At 42.4% G+C, this 18,022-nt stretch overlaps 1 protein-coding gene across 3 annotated transcripts in view; it reads left to right on the top strand.

Moving 5' to 3' along the window:
• Positions 1-1,011: 1,011 nt before the first annotated feature.
• Positions 1,012-18,022, top strand: part of insyn1 (inhibitory synaptic factor 1) — a 50,552-nt gene continuing 33,541 nt past the window's right edge. Inside the window, exons 1-3 of one of the 3 annotated variants that reach the window (XM_031281484.2) lie at positions 1,012-1,790; positions 2,349-3,036; positions 3,612-3,987. In XM_031281484.2, coding sequence (XP_031137344.1) covers positions 3,844-3,987 — 144 coding nt within the window. In that variant the 5' untranslated portion in view covers positions 1,012-1,790; positions 2,349-3,036; positions 3,612-3,843. Of the gene's footprint in view, positions 1,791-1,878; positions 2,092-2,348; positions 3,988-18,022 lie in introns of those variants that run through there. The other 2 variants (XM_031281482.2, XM_031281483.2) reach the window with 2 other exon arrangements.

Raw genomic sequence — 18,022 nt, 5'->3', positions numbered from 1 at the left:
CTGAGAGGTCATTTAGAATACATTCTCTTTTTTAGGGAGAGCTCAATTAAATACACCATGAATATCCAAGCAAAAAGGTATTTTGCAATGACCAGAAAAAAGGAGACCATGGCAGGAAGGAAATGTGCTGCAAACTGTTGCTGTGTTCAAAGGAGGGAGCCTCCCATATTTGCAGAGAGACTAAGCAGTGAAGCTACAAAGGAAACATGCTCAAGGACACCTGTTTCTCACAGGGAGCAGTTTGTGAGAACCAGCTTGTGTGTGCAACGCTGCAGCAGCCATGTGTTAATGCTAGGAAAGGCACAAAGATCCCATTGCAGTCCCCCAACTCCACATGGAGCCACAATGTGCTTTAGAATGTGACAACATATTAAACATTTGATGAAGTCCTAAGAAGACACAATGTAACTGCGCACTTAGAAAAGGATAACGTAGAATATGAAGGATTTCATTATTATATTTTTTAAAAGCCAAACTCGATCATTTATTAATCAAAGAAAACATGCAAAAGAGAATGTATTAAACTGCAGTGTATTCGCCCAATTAGCATCAGCATAACGTCTGTGATGCTAGTAGTAGAATACACAGAGGACCTATGAATAAATTCATCTGCATGGCAAATCCACCTAACCTGAATCCACTCTGCACTTCCCTTTACAATTATGCTAAGGAATGCACTGAGCTTCTGGCTGTTTAGTACAGTTATCTGCCAAAACCCTCTGCAAACCGTTGTGTATTGCTCAAGAAGTTGTCATTATGGATTTGCTTTACCGTTACATTATCTCCTTTGGAAAACTAATTTCATATTAGGGTAATTGCCTCTGGTCGGGTTATGCAGGGCTGTTGTGTTGAATAAAATGCTGATGAAGAGGACGGGGGAGAGAAAAAGTCATGCTGGTCCTCCCTCCCTATTTCTGTCAGATGAGGTCATCAAACACCAACCTGCTTTGTATATTAATGATGTAAAAGCCAGGGATTTTTGAACACCCCGTCCCAAGAGACTGCTTGGCTGGAGGCATAAGAGAACTTCATCTTGATTTAAGAGAGAGATAACACCCTTGATAGACCTGTGACAAAGGCTAGATAGGCAGTGTGAGAGGTAAAAGTGAGGGAGTGTGGACGCCAGCAGAGAGGAGAAGACAGGATAGCAGCGAGGCAGAGGAGGATACACTGTGCCTTTAAAGCACCAAACCCCTCCTTCACATAGCCGAGCAGAACAGCCGAGTGGTCCTGGCAGGAGCCTGAGCCCCACGATAAACTCTGGCATCAGCTTCCCTTCATCCGGCAGTCAGCGAGGACACAGTGAGGGCGCAGGGGCAGAGAGAGACGGGGACGGAGAAAGAGAAAGAGCAAGAGCAAGAGTGACAGAAAGGGGGGGGGGGAGAGAGAGAGACGAAAACAGGCGGATAGGCAGCGAGGGAGAGGCTGTCATAGGAATCACACAGCTCCTTTTTTTACAGCAGCAGCTCAGCCGTTGTGTCTGCTCCCTCCCGGTGCAGGCAAACGCTGACTGGTGACGGTTTTCGGCAGCACAGTTATCTGAGTAATGGTAGTGGCCGCGGCAGCATCACAATCCGAAACAGTAGCTCTCCTCACGGCTCAGGCTCTTAGTCATCTTCAGCCTCCTCTCTCCCTTCTCAGAGTGCTATCAGGACCATTCATCGTTCCCATCTCATGCCTCCTGCCTCCTCCTCCTCCACAGCTTCATCCTCCACTTCTACTCCTCTGATGAGCCACAGCCTCAGAGTGAAATAACCCTGCTGACAGAAGCTTCTCTCTCTGTCAAGACAGTAAGTAGGGGGAGAGAACTCTGTGTGTGTGTGTGTGTGTGTGTGTGTGTGTGTGTGTGTGTGTGGGTGGGTGTGTGTGTGTGTATGTATGTCAGGGAGAGAGAGCGTGAGTGTGAATGTGTGTGAGACAGAGAGATAAAAAGAGGGAGAGAGAACAGCAAAGCGGCGAGAGGAGAAGATGTTAGTGTGTGCGACAGAGGGACTGCTAAAGAACCAGCAGGTTGTGTGTAGCTTGAATGATCCTGCTGTGCGTGGACAGTGAGCTCTGGGCATAGCAACAGCAAAGTGATGCACAGGAAAGGTGAGTAGGTGTGTGTTCTGGCGTGCGTGTTTGCATGTGTTTGTGTGGAGGTGAGGCAAGTGCTGCTGAAGCAAGAGATGCATTTTGACAGCAGCTAAAAATCATCAACGCAGTTAATTCCCATCCATATCAGGGTCTCTTTCACTCTATTGTTCATGGTTTATGCTGCAATGACTTAGAGAAAGAACGAGGAATAGGAAAAGGAGGAGGAGGAGACATGAGAGAATAAGTGATTGCTTTTCTTCCCGTCTGTCCAGGTGCCATGTGTGATTGGCCAGCGCACCCCGTGGCAGTGGCATCGCCCTGGATTTGGCGAGAAGCTCTCCCCCCTGGTTGTTCTCTGGGTCCCCTCTGGGAAGCTTTCATGGGATTTATCTCTTCCTGCTGGATGGCACTGAGTTCTCTGCCTCTCTGAAAAGAGTCCACAGAGAAAACATACACTACACGGATAAGAAGTAAAATAATTATCCAATCACAGCACAAGGAGGCAGACCGGGTTCCCTTAGCAACAACTGAAGAAGAGAAGAGAATCCTTTTTCTGTTTCTGCTCCCTTGGTTTTTGGGCACACCCCTGTGGACTGCTGTGGGTCAGTGTTTTTTGAGAGGACTTGGAGAGCGCTGTTGCATAAGACAAGCTGCCACCCAAATTCCAGGAGAAGGTGTTCATTCGCCTTTCAGCCCCCTTGTATCTGTGTCTCACCGACACCATGATTTTTTTGTTATCCCTCTACAAATTCTCATCACAGGTCACGTTCCGCTGGCTTGGAAATCAATTCATTCTGATCCCACGCCACCTGGAATAAGCCCTGCTTTGGGGGGAGATTGGACGCTCTGTAAAAAAGACACACACCTACCTTCCTCCCTTTCATGGACGAGAAATGAAGGACAACATGATTAAGTCATCATCTGCAAAGAAAATGGATGTGGAGCAAAGTTTATTTTGACGTGAGTTTCTATGAGAATCTTTTTATTTTTCCTGGAGGGGGAAACACCACACAGCACAGAGGAATATCCCCTTTCTCCAAACAGGATCTGTGCTTTCCCTCTTAAAAGACAGTAGCCCTTACTGAAAGACTATATTTAGAAAGAAAGCCTTGTCCCTGCTGGCCACCAATAATGTAGAACACGATCATTTCGAAAATTGAGCCACTGCTGGGAGTTCTATTTTTTTTTTTTTAAATCTATGTTGGATAGCTTTCTCTATAAAAGGGTTCATATGAACTCCTTTTCTGCTTTCACTTTTTGTATGTTAGCCTGCTATTATGTCACTGTGTTTCACAAGTTAAAAAGGTTGTAGAGGACAAGTGGAAAAGGGAACAAGTCTCTTCACTGTATAGACAGGTTTTTTAAATAGCACCTCCTCGGGAACAATTTCAAACGTACACACTGACACATTAGTTGGCCCAACACGATTATGTAAGAGTTTCATACCAGCTTTAGCCCATGTGTTTTTTCCTCTTCCTTTTCCATGGATTTACAGCATTTGACTTTTCCCATGCTTATTTTCTCTTCATTGGAAGCATCTACCAGAGGGCATGGATGTCAGAGTGTGACCCTGTGCCGAGTGTGCGGGCGAGGCAAGGTGTTTTGGCTGCCCAGGTGCTTTTAAGATGTTGAGGTCTCCCTGCGTGGCCGGGGCCCCTGTTCGGATCAGTAGCACTGCGGCTCCTTGTAGCCAAAGACATGGACCCCGACTCGGCTCCCCCACGCCCTCAGCCTGTTGGCCACTGGCCCCACGTCGCCCTGTAAAGGATGTCCCTCAGCAGTGCTCCGGCCCGGGACACCTCTGAGACCCCCAGCCCGAGAGAACGCATCCGCAGCCACATGAAGATGGTGATTGACCAGCTGGACGGAATTCTGAAAGAGCTCAAGGATGTGGCCAAGGAACTCCGGGAGGTGAGGTTGAAAAGCTTATCAGGCTTCTGTGGGGATTTAGAGAGGAACAAGGGGAGGAAGAGACGGAGGCAGGGAGAGAATGTGGGTGCCAGATGGGTGTGCTTCTCAAGTAGGCTGCATTTAATTAAGTGTAAAATAATATTTCGCAGCATGGAGATTTTGATTAAGATTTGAAAGTGATGAGATCTCACTTTTTTGTTTTGTAGCAGGATGATATTGTTGATTACAACCGCAGCAAGGCTGTCTTCCTTTTCCAATGAACAATTGCTTATCACCAATTACAAATGCCCTTCGTGTGTTCAGTGGTGTCTTGTGGGAGGTACAGTAGATGTGAAGTGCTGTTGAAAAGCAGCAAAGCCAGGCTAAAAGGAAACACAGGGGCAGGCTTAGATCAGTTACAAGACTTAGCGCCACAATAGTTATATAATCATTTTGTTAAAAATCAGCTGGATTCCTACTGTATTTTTCACCACTGCCATGGAAACACTGGACGATTTGTGTTTGTGAATGTCTGTGTGTACAGTACACAGTTTGACCAAGGATCAGCAAAGAGAGATACTGTGCATGTGCTCTGACATGCATCTACAAGTATATGGACTAAACAAATGTGTGTGTGTGTGTGTGTGTGTGTGTGTGTGTGTGTGTGTGTGTGTGTGTGTGTGTGATGGCTGATGATCAGAGCACATCTGTTCATGTGTGTGAGAGTACAAAATGGCCCGCATCATATCTTTTGGATCTTCCCCTGCAGTGTCCTCAAAGCTGTGGGCTCTTCCTGCAAAGCTCCTCCAAAGAAAGAGACAAAGGCAGATAGAGAGACAGAGACAAATGAAACCTGAGCAAACAGTTGTGTCCGACCCATCCCACATCCTCCAAGTATATCACATGATTACCCTCCCACTTGCGTCTGATCAGGGATTCAGAGGGAGTTTATGTGTGTGTGTTTTGAAATGTGTTGAAGAAGTGAAATGGTGGATGTTAGCGCATGTAATGACCTAAAGGAGGAGGAGGGTTTAGAACAGCCAGGGTACAGCTGCCATAACTCACTCCATCACCGCACAGGATTCCCCCCCCCCCTCTTCCTGACTCCTAGCTCTGTCCCACTCACCACGCTCTACTTTATGTACTTGCACAGTTGGAGGTGCAAGGGCACAGCTCACAGTGCACCTTCCCTCTGGTGAGCAGGAGAAGCCGGCCTGCGCACAGGAGTGATTGATTATTATGGGACAACTGCAAGTGAAATAATGCTGGCTGGAGCTATTTATAAACAAAAACACGGCCTGTGCCTCTGCCAGCTCCAACGCATATTACCATTCTTATCCCAGACACCATTAGGGAGGGCTCTGCACAGTGGCTCAAATGTCATTTTTTATTGGGAGAGCACAATCCCACATATTGAAATGGCTAAGGAATCATATTAGCTGCAGTGGCAGTCATAATTCTGGTATCAATATCCTGCAATTAACTGACCTGTGAGACTGCAGACGGAATCAAAGGAAGATGAAGAAACAGAATCAGTGTAGCGCCATCAGATGCATGGAAGCCTAATGTTCCATAAAATCTCTCATTCTTGGCCACATGAAAGGAACAACATAATAGATAACAACTGTCACATAAATAAATGATGAATTGCCGTATGAATGTAGTGAAATAAATAACTCAGTGCAGGAGCAGTAATGACTGATTATAGCCCACAAGGTCTTTGGGGAACTGGAGATACTGCAGTGCTCTGAGGAGTCAAAGCTGACACTCCAAAGCATGTAGCTGCCCAGAAATTAGGAAGTTACTTGTCTGTTACAATGCTTATTTCACAGTACTGTTTTCATTGCTCAATATCACACATGTACAGTCTCATTGTGCCAATAGGTCAAAAGGTGAATTCAAAAAGTCTTAATTTCAACACATGATTAGTAACACTGCAATAGAATCGGCCTACATTCAATTTTCAGATTTTTCAATGCCTCAAAGATGCGTACATTGCATATTGCAGTCTTTATTTATACCATGTAGTCCTTACCTCTACATTAATTAAAATGAGAACATTTGGGAGATTTTCTAGACATCTGGTCTTTGTGACCTTATGCATTAACCATAAAAAAATGTATGTTCTGCAGATTTTGTTCTTTTAGGCGATGAGTGCAGGGAATAATACTTTCATCTTACATAAAAAGTAGGTGACACAGAAAATTGTTTAAATGCATTTTGTAAATTGATTTGCTTAGCTTTGCTCGTGAGAAGTCCAGGGGAGGGAAACTCGAGTACTGTTGCAGATTTCAGATTTTTCAAACATGGGAATGATACATCCCAAATGACTTACAGCACAATGTGGTATTGGACAAGCACCTGTGACCAAAGTGGATAAATACTGAACACAGTGAACAGGATATATATTATAGGAAACTGAGACACAGGTTGAAAATAACCAGAACTGCCCTTTTAGGAAGACCTTCACCTCCACTGATTCTACCTCAAATTGGCTTGCTTTCCTCAGAAAAGCAAAAAAGTCTTAAAAAGGGGTCATCAATTGGTCTTACTTTCTTGTCTGCCAGAATTCATCATCCTGAGTTTGGAACATAAACAGCACTCAGTGCAGTTTAATACAACTCTGTGGTGAACCTACATTACACTTTAATCACTGTCATGTAAATGGGGATTTTTGTTACTGGGTGCCAAGTGCATGGCATTCAGAAACAGTACAATAGTAAAAACCTGCCTTTAATAATGTCATATTCTGCATGCTTATTTCTCTTGAAAACGCTCAGCAAACAGCGATTTTGAGGGAGCCTGAGAAATGAGCAATAATGAATGGTAATTAAAAAGCAATACCATGGAAATTTCCATTTATGTATGTGAGACTTTTTGTTGTTTGTCAAATCTTCACAGAGTAGAGCAGTTTTAACCATTCTAGTATTCTGGTCCCTAAGTAAGTTAATGCTGGTTTTGTATTTTACCAGGTAAAGCGGTAACATCTTTATTCCACAGATGCAGTCCAATATATTAAGTAGGGCTGTCAATCGATTAAAAAAAATAATCTAATTAATTACATACTCTGTGATTAATTAATCTAAATGAATAAGAAAAGAAAAAAAAAGAAGGGTACTAAACAACAGTAGGCAACATTAAAAAACGGCTTGTTCATTGCTAGGCCATATGGTCAAAATTAAATGATTTAATAATAATGTAATAACTATAATCCACTACTAATCCAGCTACTAGCTAGCAGTAGGCTAACGTTAACTGCTGTCTAGTATAGTGTTAACAAGCGTCACGTGCAGCGATGTTTCTGTTGCCTGTAACGTCCATTTTCAGAGCATCAGAGAGAAGCACAGACATATCAGTGGCACCGAAATGAGGCGCCGAAATTCGCGTTGCTATTCGGTCTGGTAGATATACAGGTGGTGAAGGCACTTGTGCCGTATTAGCACCGGATTTCGGTACCCAACCCTATTCAGGAAGAAGATTTTTATAAGTAAATGTTCCAATCAATGATCCAGGCAGCACATTCTCGTCTCCCTCCTTCATTTTACAGTCGAATGGTGGCTAGAACGGCTCTGGGTCAAAGTTCAATATGGAATGGATTAATCTGCGTTATTTTTTCTCAGATTAATTCATCGAAATTATTATTATTGAAATTGTTATTTTGACAGCCCTAATATTAAGTTAATTTGGCTCTGTGGCTGAAGGTGTTTTAAAATCTACAGATATTTAGCAACCCATGCCATGGGGCTACCTACAGTACCCCCAAGCTAGCAAATAAAGACATTTCATTATAGGCTGTCTCTAAAACTATGCATTTACAGTATTATACTTAACAAATCTATATGAAAGTTGTATACATAAAGCTGTTTTATTAGGAGAGATTGTTCTAATTTAAGCATCACAGTTACAGTCTCAGACAATAAATCTCCTTTACATGTCAAAGACAAATGTAACAGAGCACACAGTTTTTCAAGATTGCTCCCTTCAAAAGCCTATTACAGTAAAATGCAGCCTGTCTTACTTGTGAATCCCATTACACGTGTCATGGCAGGCAAAATGAAAAGGATCTAAAGGAAGGACATTGGAAGGTAATATACTGATAAACTACTCTATTTGTAATAATAACACTGGCAGGAGTGGCAACTCCAGAGGAAATATTTCATTTAGGTATCATTTCAACCTTGGACATAGAAGTCTGAGGATAAGCAAGGGAAAATAATGACACCAAAGAGGATACAAAGCAACCTCTGAAATTGCTCATGTTGAGTTGTTCCTTTTGCTCAAACTGAATTTCACAGAAAGAAGGGGAACTAAGGAAACACAAATGTAGGAGTGCACTCATGTTGGTTATTAGAGACATACAGACTAGTAAATTGAAAGAATTTAATGAAGCGCTAAAAAAGAAAAAAGACTGGGGAGAAGATGCAGTGGCATTGAGAGGGGAGATTGGCAGTGAGCTACACATCTTTATATGGAACCAAAAGGAAATGATGGACTGTTATTATGTGGATGTAGTTATTATGCAGAATCCTAACACGAGCAGATGATGCTGCACGTCTGTGCACGGCTCAAGACAAATGAACACAGGAAGGCAATCAGGACTCGTAGAACTAAAGCTCCAGATGAGAGGAGTGAATATAAGCTGGACAAAGAGCAATTATCAGTAGCAGAGTACAGCACGTCCAGGATGCTGGCCTCTATCAGTCAGCCTTGCAGTAGTTGTCTGCACATGCTTGTCGTAATGCAGGAGACTGGCTTACTGTTTCGGCACAGGAGGGAGGCAGCAGGAAAACACTAGTGTCAGGTAAAAACTGCATCCTCCAAATGTCAGCTTTTTAGGAATTAAGTCCTGAGTAACAGCTTTATTAATGAGACTGGCCACCATGCAGTTTTAGAACCACATAATGGATTTTTGAAAGTGTTTCATGAATGTGTTTGATCTACTGAAGATCACCTGTAAATAGGAGCAGGAGGACTTGAAGGTTTTGCTTCTTTTTAGAACAAACAGTCAACTTTGTGCTTGACAAGCTTAGCCTACCACTAAATCTGCAGGAGCAGCACATCTTATTTAACCTTACATTAAAGAAATGGGGTGGTCTATTCATATTCTATTCATCACCCAATATCATCCGCATGATCCTGTTGGCATGTCTGTCAAATCAGGGCATTTGTGCTAAAATGGAGTCTGTCAAAGAAAACTACCATGTGAATGATTCGATCGGAAAGGCTACAGTGCGGTGCTTTTTTATTTCTAAGGCATCTTTAAATGCTGCATTGTTAAAGCTTGGTGTCAAGAGTAAGGGTTTCCAAACAGCTGGTCCTAGATCAGCCAGCCAGTGGCGTCTCTTTATCGAGACCGAAACCAGTTATGACACATCAACGTCAAGGGGGTAACCATAGTCCCCCCTCTGCTGAAGCTCCGCGCTCAGCACTGAACCAAATCTGTTCCAAACCCAGAGGCAGCCCAAGGGAGACCAAAACCAAAATCAAAGGGCCATTTCTTTTCTGTAGGGGCCATATCATTTCCTCACTGTGTGTTTCCCCCTGCTGATGCTGCTGCTGAGCAGGGCAGGGAGCAGCAAACTGCCTAGCAAGAATATTTCAACATTGAACCATGAGGGGGACTTCAGTAATCACTAGCACTTTCACTCGGGGAGTAAAACAATATAAACCACACTGGTAAACACACTCTCTATGAAATAGTTCATCCGATTACGAATATTTTGTTAAAGGGAATAGCAAAGATATTGGGAAATTTGTTGATTGCTGTAGGGTAAATGTGTCACTGTAGAGGCATGTAATACAATAGAATAGAATATTTTAGTTAATATTATAGTAATATATTAGTAAGTACTTATAGAAAGTATTTACAAATTCCAGATTTTCTCCCAATCTAATACTTGGGATAAATCTTTACCGCAATGTAAGGAGATCAATCTTTATAGCCACAGAGTTGGGAAAAATATGAGGAAAACAAGTACATCTCACAAAGAAGTGTGTCTATTACATTATAAATACAAACCCAGTTTAATTCAACAGTTAATGATAACTAGGTGTGGCTGAATATCACATGATCTTGGCAGGATATTGGTTATTTGTGTTTGTCCAAATGAATGCCTACATTCAGAAATTACAATCAGTCACAAAGCTGTGTCCTGGTGGATCATTTCCCACAAAGCAACCATTTTGACTTGGCCACCAGTGCTGTGGGTTCACTGCCCAGCTGACCACAGCCAAGTGATATCCATTGAGGATGGCCCAGTCTGTTATTCCACCAGAGAGTGAATTTACTTCAGATTGATGCAGGCTTTGGCCCAGTCTATACGTCCTGTGAACATGTCAACCAGCTCCAACAACACTAGGTGGGCAACACTGAAAGCTTAACCATCAAACAGGAAAGTACTCTTCAACCTGACATACCTGGGCCAAAGGGTTTCTTCTCATTAAAAGCCATTTGGAAGAAATGACAAGTACCCGCCTGCTGTGTCTGTCAATTTGTTCCTCCTTGTCTGACCTCTTTTGTGTGTGGAAATTAAATTCCTAAATTAAACTTGGTGATGTGCCTCAAGCGGAGTTCTCTTTGCTCAGGAAAACAACAAGAACAAGGTACCTCAAGCCTTATCTATTCTTTGCTGAATATAAAATACCCTGCCATCTCCACACCTGTGTTGCAGCCTTGAGCTAAGCTCCACATACACGTCACTTGGAATGAATCTCAATCATTCTCAGGTCTGATGAAATACTGCTTCTGTCCGATCATCTCTTGGTTGAACTGATTTTAAATTAATTCTGACCTGGCCCCAGTCATGCTAATGTTTTCTGGTACAAAAACGTCATGGTGACCCTATTGACTAACGGAAGATCTGATTCAAATGCAGCCCATCACTTTCCTTTAATGAAAGGAAAGGATGTTTAACATATTGTGCATTTAGCTGATTATTTTACCAAGACTAGCTTGCAATGACATCAACATCATAATTTAATTCCTAGATCCCCATATTACAAAGTAAGCAGTAAAAGTAAGGAGGGAGGGAGTAGCCTTAAAAAACAGGTTACGACTTTAGTGGCATCTAACCTTGAGAGCTATGGAGAGAATAAAACGGCACCACGCAAAGCATTCCCCCAAGCCTCTTTTACCTAGCTCTGCTGTGGAGCTTCAGGTTCTTTAGGATGCAGGCCCAGCATATTGACTAGCCCAAGACCCACTGGATTAGCTGGCCCTTTGAGCTCTGCCTCCCTGCACGAACTCTGCACTCAGCATCGACTGTAATGAGGGCTTTAGGTTAGACCTCTGCTGAGGTAAACACTCAAAAATTGCACTCGTCTTGCTCATTGATTTTTTTAACTAACCTGCCTCCTGTGGGCTAGTTACAGATACAAATTTTACCATGCATGTTTGTGATTTAGCCATGAACCCTTTTGCGTGTCCCTAGGCAAGAATAAAGCTGAATAGGATGAAAAATGGAGTTAAGGGCAAGGAAAAGATAGACAGAGAATATGTGCGACGAGAAGAGAGACAAAGTAAAGAGAGAGAGAGAGAGAGAGAGAGAGAGAGAGAGAGAGAGAGAGAGACGAAGGGTGGATGGAGATAATGGTTTTTCCAGCTGCACAGAATTGCGACAGACTGGGTGGAACAGCTTAGATCAATTGTTGCAATTGTGCTCGTTCGTGGTCGTGTTTAGGATTGTTTTGGCCTATCTCTGTGCTGTGAATAAAACCAGTAGGCTGTAGTTAATGGTGTGAAAAATGGCATCCATCGAAGTGCACAAGCAGCCTCCGAGAATAGCTACATCATTTCATTGTGTCAAAGCATACTGTACGCAGAGGGACAGCTTGCTCTCCATTAGGCCGTCAGACTGTCTCTTTCACCTGGTGTGGATACTGATTTTTGTACCAAGAGTACAGATGCACATAAGAAATAATGAGAAATATAAATAATGTGAAGCGATGCTATGTTTTCGTCAATTTCTATAGCCTGTGAAAGTGCTCAGAGCAGCGTGGGCCAATTCACTCACCAGTATAGCAGCTTAATCCAGCTACAATCTTTGGAACTGTGTTATACTGAGGGATCATCAGGAGGCTTTTTTGTCCTTCCATTTATTTTTAGCTGTAGTCTGTGATGCATCATAAATCAACCCAGTTTTCAATGAGATTGTTCAGGTTTAACCAGCAGAAATAGCTGAACTCAGATGGCACACAACTGAGCATCTGTATCCTCTGGCTTTAAAAAACGTTCAAGTTTATGCACATAGCACGTCCATCCTCCTCACACATAACGTCAAGCAGATTTTCACAGATAACTCACAGGTGGTTTCTTAGTTAGGGTGACCAGACTTCCCGGTTTGACCAGGACAGTCCAGATTTTGGGTTGCGTGTCCCGAGTCCCAACAAAAGCCTTTTGGGACGCAAAAATGTCCCGGTTTACACCAACCACTATGAAATTACATTACATAGCCGACGTGGTCTTATTATAGCCCAATCATTAACTAAACCCATGTAGAAAGACTAATAAAGCGTCCAGCACATGATTTTAACAATGTGTGTGTGTGTGTGTGTGTGTGTGTGTGTGTGTGTGTCAGTCAATCGTAGCGGTCTGCGTCTGCATAATCTGTGCAGCCAGCGCAATGTATTTGTAAACATTGTTGCAATGCCTCTTCTTATCTGTCGCTTTTTAAGCGCGGTGAAGTTGGCTGGACGTTTGATATTCAGTTGATATTCGACTTTAACGTCCCCTTCGTTCGAGATTGACAATGCAATTCAGGTCAATGACGTGATCAGGGTCAAAGAAAGTTGACGTTATTACAGAGTATCAAGAGAAAACAACTACAATTATCGCTAGAGATTTGTATCCGACATAAAGCTTTACAGGACTTCATCATCTGTTCTGTCGCTAGGTTCTGTGTAAGGGACCGTCGACAAACTACCGTTTTGGTAGATCGGCAATGACAGTAGGGATGCAAAACGTTGGCTATTTCTTGGAAAAATATTCACTAATAATTTGTTTTCATGATGATTGCATTACTTCCCAATACGTACAGTTCAGTTATTATTTCTGGAAAATATGAAACAAAAATCTCATTCTCTCATTCTGATTGCTGTAGTAGGCTACTTTCCAATCACTCACTGCTACTTACTAAAGGTCACAGTTTCCTGAAAAGACAATTTATATGACTAGAAAATTCATGAATATTAACTGAGATACCCCATTATGTTGTGAGCAGTAGGCCTATGTGTGCTGTTGGCAAAATTGTGTCTAATCTGTCTGTGTCTATGTCTGACCTGGGCTGGCACATGTTGCACGAGTGTCCCGGTTTTAATTCCGGAAAATCTGGTCACCCTATTCTTAGTGCTATGAACATTCAACTTTTATGATATTTGAACGATGCAATTCTGGTAGTTTGTTCTGCATTTTAAAGAAACTTCCTGAACAATAGAATGATGTTTGGCTTCTTCATTTGCTAGTTAATGTTAAAGTTAAATGTCAATGTAGCGAGTTAATGATTTCACTTGCCATCAGTCACTGTGTATTCATTTCAAAATACATTTTATATGATTTATTATCAGTCATCAACTTATTTTTATACTGTTAACTGTCTCGTTTTATACAGATTTTTATCTTGTTTTAGTTTATTTTCAGGAGATTTATTGTAGAAGTAAAAGTGGTTGCCATGGAGACCTGGTTGCGTGTATAGGTGGGGCCTCTGCTGCGCCACTGAAGACTTGAGCAGTGCACCCCTACATTTATTTACAGTGTGCATGTGGCGTCTCCATGGTAAGCTGCCTTAACATTAGCTCCGTTATATTTATTTGAATCACCTTCTTATGGGTAAAACTGTGTTTTGTATTTATTTATCTTCAGTATTCAGTTACTTGAGTAAATGCAGCACAAATTTTAAAGTAATGTATTTCAATGGGAAGCATATTTTGTGATCACAGAACGATTAAGGTAGCGAGTAGTATTGATAAGGCGAAAATCCGCGCAGGGAGGTTGGTCGGGGTGGTGGATGGGTCAAACAACACAGGACTTTCACCCCAGAGAACGGGGATCGCGCCCCGCGTGTTGCAGTTCCTTTCAGCGTTCTTCTTTTCCTAACCACAACCATCCCGTTGTTGTCTGCGTGTCCTGCGTGTGACGGTTCCTTTCCCCGTGCTTCTTTTCCTAACCACAACTGGGATCGCCCTGCGCGTGTGGCGGTCCGTCCCGTTGTTGTCGCTGGCGTGTGCCGTTTCATTTCGCCGTTGTGGCATTTAATTTCCCTGTTGTTGCGTCCCCCAGAGCAGCCCAGTGGCATGGCAGTTCGTGAAATGGTCACGTTCGAAAATCGTGACCTGTACACGAAATAAACGAGAAAATCGTGACCTATACACAAATCAATAAATCAAAATAACGTGACCATTTCACGAACTGGCGTGAGACCGGGGTGTTTTTCCCTTCATTTGTTGTCAACATGTAACATTTTTGCTAGCTTCATTTTAGCTTAAATTCACTACATTCTTATTTGTTTTAGCATTCTATGTGAGACTGGCTGAACTCTGTAACTGTTATCCTGTGTTACTCATCAGGTACATTTTGTGTTATATCTTAAAAATTGTATAGAGAAAAACTTGTGTGTGCCTGTGGCGTCTCCATGCATTCCATGTGAGACTGGCTGAACTGTGGAGAACTACTGTAACTGTTATCCTGTGTTAATCATCAGGAAATAAACGGCTGGTCGGAGCCAAAGTACACGTTTCATCGATACACAACGTACAAAGAGTACACAACCGCTACATCAGCAGCCAAAAGGGTAGTAATAATAGTTTATATCATTGTGTACAGTTGAAAGTTTATCAGTTTTTCCACCAAGTTCTTTATTGTAAAATGCTAGAGCATGTGTCACTTTATTGTAAAATGCTAGAGCATGTGCCACTTTATTGTGGCGGTCCAATGAATTGAAATTAAAAAAAAGGAATCTAAAATTTGTCATAATTTAAACAAATAAGCCACTGCACAAGGAAACTATCATGGGAGGAATACACTTATATAGAGTTACATTTAGCCTCACTTGCAGAATCAATGGGTGCTTGTAGTTTGACACATTTAAAGTCTTCATCAGTCATTCAGTATGAGGGAGGAAAAATCATTGAAACATTTTAGTTTTGTTAATGTATTTTAGAAAACATTTAGTGCGATTATGAAGAATGAAGCTCAACTGTGTTTTGGCTAGGTGGTTAGTTGTTGGCTTGCAAATTGGGCTGGTGGTGTTCGATTTCATTGGAGATGGCCGCCTATCAAGTATTGAGCAAGGATAGCGTCAGTAAGTGTTGTTGAAGCCGGTGTTGAGGTTGCAGGTGAATAAGTTTGCCATGATCATTGGCGTTGTGCTTCCAGTAAAAAGTCAGCGGTAGTTGTGTTTCTGCTTTTTGCTCAGACAAAGTGACCTTTGTCATAATGTTGGTAAATGTTTCACCAAAGTTACTGCGATTCCCTGTAAAGAGCAGCAACTTTACAATATCTGAGTCTAAGATGCAAAACCACAAAATCAACCCTGTTGAGCGTCTTCAGAGATAGCTCTACATGTTTCTGGAATCTCTCTCTCTCTCTCTCTCTCTCTCTCTCATCGCCTTGCACTGGCAGCTCACACTCTGCCGGTGGCACGGCATGGATGGCTGCCACCACTGTCATTGTCAATAGCATGACAACGCGCCATCTAATGCAGGGCAGGGCAAAATGAAAGAGGCACAGACAGAGGACAGGCTAATTATTCAGACTCACAGCTAAGAGCAGACGGGGACGGAACGTGTCAAACTGTTTGGGTGATTAATATTTTTTGTCATCTGCGCAGTCACCTGTGCAGTTGACAGTTTATTGCCAAGATGATGAAGCCCACGATTTCTGACTTTTATGCAAAGTAGACGATACAGCAAGGTCTACGAGGGTGAATAACAATTAGACTTTTTGGTCTGCTGTTATTCTCAAGGATATTAACTGGGTATGGGACTGCAGGTTGATGTGGGCTGTGGCAGATTGTGTGCAGCAGATTCTGATTAGAGAGAAAAATCCTAATTATGATTATGTAAAAAGCAGATTGGAAAAACCTTTTTTTTTTTTTTTTTACTGATGAACATGCATTAGCAAATTCCCAAGGTTAATAACTTTTTGGATTGTCTTCTTTGTTTCCAACATGTTGGCATTCCAACCAATTTCCTATATTTTTAGGGAAAAAATAAATATAATTTGGCCAATTTGCTAAATTCCCTTAAATGAGAAAGCGTGTCCAAACTTTTGACCAGTAAAATATATATATATATATATATGGTCACACACTGCTGTGGGATGGCATCCCATTCTTCAACCAGCATTTGTCGCAAGTCAGCCAACGTGGTTGTGTTGGTCACTCTGGCACGAACAGCACGCCCAAGCTGATCCCACAAGTGTTCAATGGGGTTGAGGTCAGGACTGCTGGCAGGCCATTCCATCCTCTCCACTCCCACATTCTGGAGCTAGTCTCTGATAAACCCCGCCTTGTGGGGGCGAGCGTTGTCATCTTGGAGGATAGAGTTCAGTCCCAGACTGTGGAGATATGGGATTGCCACTGTTTGCAGAATCTCATCTCTATATCTCTCTGCATTGAGATTGCGTCCAATGATGACAAGCCTTGTTTTTCCAGTGAGGGAGATGTCGCCCCACACCATCACACTGCCTCCACCAAAAGGTGTTACTCTATCGGTGCAGCAATCAGCATAGCGTTCTCCGCGTCTTCTCCACACTTTGACCCTACGATCCAACTGCCATAGGCAGAATCATCCAATCCACCAAACTCCAAACGAGTCAATGGCAGAATAAGCTGTTTGGCATTGGCAGAGAAGATTTGGCAAATTGATCATATTCAGCGCTGCTGCTCATCCCACAAATGCATGTTCCTTTCAAATGGGGCACCATTTGAAAGGGAACTAAACAGGCTTTCCAACGGTATAAGATTTATACTACAGATAAATAATCTACCAAACATAAATGTCCTTACTTTTTGTGCTAAGTTTATGTGTGTGTGTGTATATATATATATATATATGGTTGGGTCAGATTACTTTGAAATGTAATCCATTACTGACTACAAATTACATGGCACCTTTTGTAATCAGTAACGTAATCAGTTGGATTACCCAAAAAATTTAACGTAATCTGATTACTTTAGGATTACTCTTAGATCACTTCTGGAGCACATGATACTGCGTGTCTCAGAGCGGTGACTCTCGGCTCGTCACATTATGTTGCAGAACTGCAGCGAGCGTTGTCTGCGTGGTGTTTTAAAAAACAACCACAGTTGCAAGCACTTTATCAGCCATGCTTTCCCTGTTACCTGAAAAAGTTGCAGAGCATGTTGCTCTCTTTACGTGTCCCCAGTACACGTAAAGCTGCCAAAACATGGACCGCGGTAAGACTGCTCTGCCCTGGCTGCGAAATTTTTTGCAGGATGGTAGGGGAAGAACCCACCCTACTCTCCCTCTGAATGGCTAGTACTCATTGTATGCTCTGGTGGGATTATGTTTAGGCAAGAGGAGTGGGATTGGTTATGGTAAGAATGTCAGGGTTAGCCAATCAGGGATGAGTTCCCTAATGAATATTCATGAGTCTTCCCCTACCATCCTGCAAAAAAAAAAAAACTCGCGCCCAGGCTGTGCCATTGTTTTCCTACAGGGATAGCGGTGGAGACAGAGGAAGTGCAACCCTTGGAATTGCTGCCAAGCGCTGGGTTTAAAGCTCATATTATTTCAACTTTTACCTCATTGCTGCTGATCTTTTAAGCCGCAAATAAATTAATATATATAAATTAATGAAGCTTAATGCTTACCTGTTTAGAGGGGAATTAGCCAACTTAGTGTCCTTTTGGGCTCTAAGCTGTCTTCATCTTTTAAATGCATCTCCAATATTTACCTGTGTTTTACCACGTCTCTGGTTATGCAACTGTTAAGCCTACAGATGGATTGCTGATGCATCCCCACGCATGATTATCCTAATGGTGTAAATTAAGAGGTGTCCCGAGTCCACTAGATAAGCGTATATAGTATTTATGCCGTA

Source organism: Sander lucioperca, chromosome 3, assembly GCF_008315115.2.
Source record: "Sander lucioperca isolate FBNREF2018 chromosome 3, SLUC_FBN_1.2, whole genome shotgun sequence".
Classification (NCBI taxonomy): domain Eukaryota; kingdom Metazoa; phylum Chordata; class Actinopteri; order Perciformes; family Percidae; genus Sander; species Sander lucioperca.
The sequence above is the reverse complement of the archived record's forward strand: the minus strand, read 5'-3'. Positions and strand labels throughout refer to the sequence as shown.